General features: G+C 35.5%; 1 protein-coding gene across 4 annotated transcripts in view; it reads right to left on the reverse strand.

The window, feature by feature from the left end:
• Nucleotides 1-1,655: 1,655 nt before the first annotated feature.
• Nucleotides 1,656-9,716, reverse strand: part of LOC107716018 (protein-cysteine N-palmitoyltransferase HHAT-like) — a 43,579-nt gene continuing 35,518 nt past the window's right edge. For 3 of the 4 annotated variants that reach the window (XM_016522328.1, XM_016522329.1, XM_016522327.1), the window contains one exon: nucleotides 5,309-6,879. In XM_016522328.1, coding sequence (XP_016377814.1) covers nucleotides 6,800-6,879 — 80 coding nt within the window. In that variant the 3' untranslated portion in view covers nucleotides 5,309-6,799. Of the gene's footprint in view, nucleotides 3,069-5,308; nucleotides 6,880-9,716 lie in introns of those variants that run through there. The other variant, XR_001637159.1, reaches the window with a different exon arrangement.

Below are 9,716 nucleotides of genomic sequence, written 5' to 3' on the forward strand. Positions count from 1 at the left end.
GTGTGTGTTGTGATTGGCAGCACTCGGCGCCTGGTCGGGAAATGTCATGCCCCTTACCATTAGTGATCGACCGATATTGATATTTTATAACCAATACCGATACCAATTATTTGCCTGTTTATGTGCCCGATAACCTATATGCAGAACCGATATTTATTTACTGTTATAAAGTAAATAAATGACTGAGTGAAGTAAGTCCATACTTCACTTTGGTTTTTCCTCCTTTCAGTCATCTTAAAAAAAGTGTTAAAAAAATTAGCAGTCTTTCATGTTCAATTTAATCTTCACATTACAACAATAAAAAAACTTTTTATTTAAAGCATCGGCAGCAACACTAATATTAACAATAAGCAAAATAAATGTAGAAGGTCTAATGTTTTCAAATGGAGAAAATAAATAAATGAAAGGAGTCATATCAACTTCATTTTGAACTACAGTTTTAGTAGGTTTATAAGCTGTTTAATAGGCTAAAGAGTGAAGAATAATTCACTGGATAATGTTAATTCACTGAATAATATTCTCTGGAATATTGAAATATAACAAACAAAACATCGTATTTTATTGCATTTCTCAACTGGCATGTTATATCAGAATTACTAATAATGTTTTTGTCGTTCTAGATTATGAAATGCCTGCTGACAGCGCAGTTTATCTATGCATTTACACAGAACTATATTCAAACTGCGATCGCTCGTGGAGATAATAATTAATTTCGTTGTATAGTTTAGATGTTAAAATTAGTTGTATCTATTTAGATGTTTATTAGTGAAATAATGGTTATATAGTAAATGTTAATACAATTTAGGGTGTTTTAAACAAGTGAATCTTGTTAAAAGTTACATGCTGTGGCCGTGCTGGAGCATTTCCTGAGCATCAACCCGGTGAGTGAACAGCAATATGAAAGCGGCTTCACGAGACTAATGATGAGCATAGACAACAGACAGAGAATTAAATTTAGCGTTTTTATTTCCAACATGCGCTCATTCATGGCTGTATTATTTAATTAATGCAAAGTTACGTCTTTATTGGGAGAGGACTTGACGGATTATCTTAGCCTACGTGACTCCGCCTTCATGAGACGATGAGCATATAGACAACAGAGATCGAATTAAATTCAGCACTTTTATTTCCAACATGCGCCCATTCATGGCTGCATATTATTTAATTCACGCAAAGTTACGTCTTTATTGGGACAGGACTTGACGGATTATCTTACATGACTCCGTGAGTTCGTCTCTATTTCTTCGAGCCAAGCTGCATAAACTGCATATCAGGCATTTATGTAATACATCTAATTTGTGCATTAATGGCTGTTATGTTAAATAAAGTTTACTAACTACAGTAAATCAAGTACCCGTGCATGCCGTTGTTGTTGTCTTGTTTCTCCTCAGACGCGCTGCAATGGTGATCCTGCTCGCAATTCTCGAAACATCCTCAAGATGGCGGCGTTTATCGGTAAATCCGATATTACAAAACCGATATCCGATTATTGTAAAATGCTTAAATATAGGAAAAAATATCGGTAAATCGATATATCGGTCGATCTCTACAAATTACACAAAATATTTTGAGGCTGGTCCAAAGTGCAAATAAACAACTGAAAATCAGGATTTTCATTACTACAGTCACCATATCAAGTGTTACGATTTCTCCCATTTATATTCTACAAGTGGTCCATCTCCTCTCATACGTCTATGAATATGTTTTTGACATTGTGTGAATTGGTTATAATTTTGAGCGTTGTGTTACAGCGTGTGGCCTGTGGACAATGTGCATCAGAGGTAACGCTGTAGCATGATGTTCAATTGGTAGATGTTGATGCAAGTCATGTGAAAGGATCTTCTCCTCCTCTGATCTACAACAGGCATCTTCAAACAAGTTCACTTGTTGGAGTGACTTCTTGGATTGCAGTGCCCATGTTTTATAAAATAACAATGGAAGCACTAGTGAAATGAAAGCATGTATGTTGTTTCTTTAACAACGATTAGGTCTTCCAGAAAGCACACAAACATATTACCATGGGTGCACTATTATTCAGATATCTAGTGCATTGTAGTTTTGTTTTACAAAATTAATTGATGGATTTAATCAATATACATGATTTGTCACAACACCACAGTACATCATAACACAGTTATGAGGAACTTTCAGCATTACAGCAAACATCTAAACACAAAGAAACTCAGGAATGAAGAGGGGTGATGGTTTGAGAGAGCTCATTCCGACCCCTTTCCTGGATGAATTTACATATTGAATACTAAAAATGTGGCATTATTATATCACCAGGCCTGGTATAATGTCTACACAAATTCTTATCCTTTCATTGTTCAATAGGAGAGACTGGGGCTTGTTGTCAAGAGCCTAAAATAGTTTTTTTAAAAAAATTTTATTTCCACTCTGACAACTGGACAACATGTTCAATGTACTGAATCTTTTTTTCCTGAATTGTTTTGTAACCAAGACTGTAAGGTATGTCTATAGAGAAATTGCCTTGTAAAAATAAAACATCCTTGAGAAATATTCACTAAATTTGTGGCAGCTAGTCCCAGTCTCCCCTATTATTATATTAAATAAAGCTCCTAATGCAAGTTTGGGAGGAGCCTGTTTAGTTAACCCGTTAATCACATGGCTAAGATATAAATAGCTGTTTATTTTGCTCTTTTTTTCCAGCGTCCCTCCCCCATATCAACTCCACCTTGATTTCCATAATGAGATCCAGGGGGGAACACAGAGATTGAGTCTCATGCATTAGCCTCTCTATTCAGAACACCACCACCAAACCTGATGATCTTTTTCTACGTCATAGAATATGTGAACTTGTATTTATATTTTCTGAAATGATGCTTAATAATTCAGGTTTTCTCATTGGTATTTCAGAAAGAGAACGAGTGCCCAACTATACAAAATCAGATAAGCATGTAGAGAATTGTTGTTATGAACATACTGTGGGCGGTTAATGGACATGTTAGCATGCTGTGTGATGTTCTCAGGTTAGAGAGGTCATTATCAGGTCCACAGGAGATGTGCTGAGGTCAGTATCACCTCAGTGTCACCTGCTTCTCCACTACCTGAGAGCAGAGAGAGAGAAACATGACTCAGATGAATGACGTAAAACCAAAAATCTACCAAGGTCATATCAGACATCATATCATACATTTAATATAAACCCCTTAAGTGAGAAAAATAGATTTTGTTGGAGAAAGAAAGAAGAGAAGCTCCAAACTCTATGTTCTAACTACATTAAGATTTATTTCTGTTACAACAAAGATACATTTTGTACAGTATGAAGATTTTGTATGGCAAAAACATCCTAGATTCTTCAAAATATATATACATATATCTATTTGCCCTTGAGAGATAATTCTCATTCTATCAGCAGGACACCAGAGAAACAATATTAAATGGTAAAATTCCGGTTTAAAGTTTTATGCTTCAGAGCATGTTTTACAATAACGACATCTTAATTAGCTTTAATATTATGGGTCATTTGCTTATACTCCTAACACTGAGCAGAAATTGGAAAAGGGTTGGCGTTTGTACCCTGTGCAACCCAGAACTGATATTAAATAAGACATATGAATGTTACAGTAATACTAATAACATACTGAAATGCAAAATCCATGTAAACTGGAATGTAAAGCATCAGCCTGAGCTGATTCTGAAGCAATAATCATTACTGCTGTATTTCACACAGATTATTCCTGCCACGATTCTCTAGCCCAGATGTAACATTTAACCTGAACCACATGATGTAATCAACATAATATAACAAACAAACACAGCCCTGATGTCACTGCATGCCTCTGCAGCACAGCAATAAGAGTCATAATATTCAGAGAATGCACTTTTTCATCGTGAGAGAGAATGAGGATTGTACAGAGTTAATTCCTTTAAGGAGAAATGTGCAGCCCTTAGACACTAGCATGGTTTACTTGTGGAGATTAGTTACAATCTGTGACCGATTTGATCAAATACGCCAACAGCATGGCTTGATTTGCACTTAAAATAAGGTTGAGACATGCATGGTAAATACAAAGGAAAATTGAATAAATTACCATTAAAAAGAAAGTCCTCCTCTACTGCACGAGTATTTAATCTCTTGCCTCTTACCCCATAGAGCTAATGGATTCACTCTTTGTAGCAGACTCTTGACTCTGACTCTTGGTGAGTGAGTTCAAATTTGCATTTATAGGGGGAAATGAATCCTCACAGATCTTAGACTCTCTTTAGGGTGTTTGTGTAGTTTTTCAGACTTGAGAACCAAAGTACAGTGTCTCAACAACACAACAGGCCACTACATGATTGAAGACTAGACCAGTCCATGACAAAATGAGTAAATGCCTTGAAAATGAGTAAATTCCCCATTTAATACCAAAATCAAAAGAAAAAATATATATTTTGTATAATGTAAATGAAGCAATTTTTTAGAAAAATTTGGTCATATTAAAATAAAATATCAATTAATGTAATTAAATATAAATCTTAAATTTAATTTGAAATATTATCAAATATTAATATTCATTCTTGCATTACAAGACTGAATTAATAACCGTATTACAGTAAAATGCAATTATTAATTGTATACAAATTGATATTGCATTACAGTAAAAATTAAAAATTTAATTAAGTACAATACAAACTATATGAATTTTAACAATTTGTAAAAAAAATAAAAAAAAAATTTCTTGCATTAGAGCACTGAGAATTGAACATAAAATGATAACATAAAAATACAAAACATGAACATAAGCACATATTTTATTTATGCAAAATATTTCTTTTTTTCCTTTTGAATTTGGAGTAAAATAAATACTGAACATGTTCAGGACAGATTCTGTGAGATTCACCCAAACATGCTATTGCGCGCACACACACACACACACACACACACACACACACAGCATATTAGTGTGTGTTGGTGCATGTAAGTGTTTGAATACAAATCTTGACATGTACAGTACGGAAATTTGGGGAACAGTGAGTATTTTTGAAGTCCTTAACACTGATAGTGAAGTTCAAACGGAGCTGTGCAGTTCTATCACACTCCAGGGTTTGGAAGAACAAACACATCTGTCTGCTCACACAGGTCCTTCTAAGGGTCATTCTTTAAAAACAGCCCTAATTAAACGTATTTCAGATGTACTCAGCAGACAGCATGGTCATTATCCACTGACTGAAACATCCTCACTGAAATAATTTCTTCACATGGAAATTACTACTACTGTAAAGCACAAAGACAACATTTGTAAAATTGCTGTAAAATATTATTTATGATAATAAAATATTTTCTATACGTATTTTCGCTCGTTCTCTCTTGCTGTCAATTTATGCATTTCTCATTGTTTGCGCACATTAAAGATACTTATGAAAGCACATTAGCTTTAAAGTCAGCGTGAAAACAACTGGCCCAATTTAATGCAATTCAAAAGATCTAAAATTGCCCATAGTACTATTTAAAACAGTCTATTTGATAAGGACCAATAGCTATTTACACATTGCTTTAGCAAAATTGCTTTCATTTCTAGCTCCATTATGGTAAGTAATGTCCACTTTACATCATCCAATCCAACTCCAAATTAACTAAATTAAATCCCGCCGTATATTTTATCTCATTAAATATTAAATTTCACCAAAAAATATACCACATTACAAGGTGTAAATGACAATTCATGCTGACTTTAAGCAGAGAGAAAGACTGAGCTTGTTACATTTTGAACTCTGCAATTATCTACACTTTGAAGAGTGTGTAATGTTACATAACAATTAATCAACATTCATTAATAGCAGAGTGACCGGTGTTGAGAAAAACACACACATGCACATCAAGGACCTGTGTAACATGTGATGGCAGTAAGTAATTTCAGTATGACTCACAGAAAGGGCAGGTCACGCATGACCTCTGCCATACCATCTACTAAAATAACATCATATCACAGAGAAGAGACAGAGAGAGAGACTGCAGTCATAGCAAAAATTTATATATAACTGAAAAAAATAAATACTGAGTGCACCCTTCATTACTTGCATTACAACATTTCTCATTGCTTATATGTTGAAATGGCAATATGGCAGTTTTTATTTGTATGTTAATGCAAATTTGCAGTTTTATCTTGCCAATAAAGCACACTAAAATTGAAATAGAGAGAGAGATTTTTGTGAAGGGATTATGAATGATTAATCTGATGCTGATAAAGGTACGCAGCAGAGATAAAGCTCATTAAAGTGTAATCTCCCTACCACTGAAACACACACGTCTTACCTCTCTCTAACAAAGGAGAAACTCCAGGCTAGAAGATCACTGATCTAATTAACCACATAGAGTAGCTTGAGCTGTTAGTAAGAAGATAGAAGTAGATAGACACGAGAAAAAAGACAAGAAAAAATGAGACAAGGTGGAGAGATCAGGACAAGAAAGATCAGAGGGACAAAATGAACGAGAAGATGAAAATCTACACAGATGGAGAGACGAGGGAGAGAGAGAGCAATGGTCAGGCTGTATCCTGGCCGCTGATCAGAGACATGTGTCACCATCAGTGTTCAGACAAACTCATAAATAAAGCAGCGACAGGATTCACCATCAAGCACACACCTGGAGCACTCACACCATTTCATTTCTACACACACACACGCGTGCTCCAAATACAGCATAACTACTATACAAACACATGATATTGTAGGAGTTGATAGGAATGCTGGTTATCCACATTGGGATTGGTCCAAACTATGGTAAAACTTTAAATACCACTGTGTTTTCTGTGAGAAATGTTGCCTTCCCATGATTCTACTCCGAGCGATGTTGTCATCTCATGTCCCACTCAATACCAACTTGAGCAAAGCAATAGAGAAAAGCAACCATTGGAATGGCCACAGAAGACCAGCCTGTTGAAGAAATAGAGAAGAGAGATTTTGAATGGTACAATACAAAGATGCGTAGAAAGCAAAACCTTTAAGGTTTCACAAACCTAATGTCACAGTAACGGTTCCCATTTTATAAATCGGACATAACTCACAAACAACTCACAATTCTTTGAGAGTGTCAGCTGTGAACTCTCTTAATCATTCACTTTTTGTGTGTGTTTGATTCCAAGGGCTAATTTAAGTGGAAATCCAGTGCCACTTTGACTCATTAAAAAGATCCATTTATGAGTTGTTTGTTCACAAATCAGACATTACAGCTCACGCTACGTTCGTTCGTCAGTACAGAAAACTTATGTTGATATGATATTATCTTGATATGTTTACTTGACAAATTTTTGCCAATCCAAATGAATCCAATACGATTGCAGATTCTGAATTGAACCCTAAACGTTGCATCTGCCTTGATGACAAATATAAAATAGAAAGATTAAAAACATATTTCTAAACAGTCTTTTAAAAAAGACATTTTATGTCTCCACTGACCAATTCGTACACATACACATGTAAAATATATGTAAACATATGCATCACGGCACTTTTGAAGCTGATTTAGAAAAGAATCGGATTCGAGAGTTTACATGTTATTTTTCCTATTTATCGGATTACTTCAGGTCAAAACCATCCCTTTCAACAATCAAAATTTCATTCGGATCGAGTTCATTTGGATTGTTTGAAATGTTTACATAAAGGCTTTTCAGTTCGATAATTAACAGATTATTTGGTTGCATGTAAACGTTGCTATGACTGGCGCACGCTCTGATGTCAGATGAAATCACATATGGATGGACACAAAGCACTAGTGACTGTTTTTGGCCACATTTGTGATCATTTTAATCGCAGTCTGGAGCCCTGCAATTTCAACACTTAAACACACAAAACACACTGAAGCCTGGTGCTTTCCTGTACAGAATCACTAGCTGTGCTTACTAGAAGTTCCTGCAGTATCCAGTGATAATTTCCCCCATATGAGCTCTGATTTATAACCTCACACAGATTAACAGATATCACGTGAAATCTTATTAGACTACAGGGGTGTATTCACTCATTAGCTCATTTACATTCTCTTTTGCCCCCTGCAGTCAGTAAATGAACAATTGTGTAGTAGTGCCGTCACAATGTGGCACAAGTTCTCTTTTTAAAACTTTTACACTCACCGTCCCCTGGTGGTAAAATAACCTCCCAACCTTCACCTAAACAGCAGGATCCATCATAATCCTCAAAACGCCTCTAGACACCTTTTCCTGGAGCACTTATTGTTATATTTTTTATTATATAAATTATCTCCACATTATTATCAGTCAATGTTATATATGCAGTACATGAGGAAATGCTCATAATCACAGTTCCCCCTCAGCATGTGCACTAATAGCCCCACCAGACAGGTGTGTATGTGTTTGTTTCTGGTGGGTTCATTAAAAGGACCTGCCTTATTGCATCAGGAACAAGAAAAGAAGGATGGAGCAGGAAGAAAATGAGAATAAATGAAAGAAGGGAGGGTGCTGATTACATTTGGTTACACCTCATTGTCCTTCAGGTGCTGGAGTCACAGCTTCAGCCACTTAATGCATTTTGTCATGCCAACAACAGACACAAAACACTGCAGTGTAACAGATAGGCTACAAAAACCGCAGACGGAAAAGAAGCTCAGAGGCAGTGTGTGTGTTATGTCTTATTTTGACTGTACAAGACTACAGATCTGTGTGAATGTTTTCTGAACTTTGTCCTCATCCAGCAACACACAAATCCTCTCAACATGACTCAGCTTGCGTCACACCAAACCCACCTGCATTAAATAAGGAGCAGATACATGTCAACACACACACGTACAGAGGCAAGACGAAGAACAACTTAGTGATATATCAAAGGACACTCTTCCAAAACACTTGCTTAAAAATTAAAATAAACACAGACCTTCTGTGCATTAAAAGACACATAGGACATAGACATATAAATGTTGCCACACATCATTTTAAGATTCTGGCCTGTACCAATGAGGCGAAAATTATTTTAAAGTTATGGCCATAAATTGGTATTATAAAATTTTATACTATGTTCTCTAAAGAAAAAAAAAATCTATCTATCTATCTATGGGAAAAGGCTCTCATCCAATCAGATTCGAGAACCAGAAAGAACTGTTGTGTATATATATATATATATATATATATATAGTGCCTTGCGAAAGTATTCATACCCCTTCATGTTTTTTTTACATTTTATGTTGCTGCCTTATGATAAACTTCTTTAAATTACTTTTTTTCCAACATCAATCTACACTCCATACACCATACTGACAAAGCAAAAACAGAATTGTCACAACTTCGTAAATTTATAAAAAAAAAAAACTGAAATAAGTAAATTGCATAAGTATTCTAAATATTTAAATATTTATCTAAATATCTAAATAACTAAATATTTAGCTGAAGCACCTTAACAGCCTCAAGTCTTTTTTTGTTTGATGCGACAAGCTTTGCTCATCAGCATTTTGCAATTATCTGCCATTCTTCACCTCTCACGCTCTGTCAGGTTGGATGGGGGCAGATGCACATTTTCAGGTTTCTCCAGAAATCCCAAGCTCAGAGTTGTCCATAAGCCACTCCTGCATTGTCTAAGTTGTGTGCTTAGGGTCATTGTCTTGTTGGAAGCTCTTCTGCCTAGTCCGAGGTTCTGAATGCTCTGAATGTTGTTTTCATCAAGGCTATCTCTATATTTTGCTGCACTGAGCGTTTCTTCTACTCTAATGAGTCTAATGAGTCCTGCCGCTGAAAAACAGCCCCACAGCATGAGGCTGCTACCAGCAC

This window comes from Sinocyclocheilus rhinocerous, unplaced genomic scaffold, assembly GCF_001515625.1.
Source record: "Sinocyclocheilus rhinocerous isolate Xijiao unplaced genomic scaffold, SAMN03320098_v1.1 scaffold749, whole genome shotgun sequence".
NCBI classification, from domain to species: Eukaryota; Metazoa; Chordata; class Actinopteri; order Cypriniformes; family Cyprinidae; genus Sinocyclocheilus; species Sinocyclocheilus rhinocerous.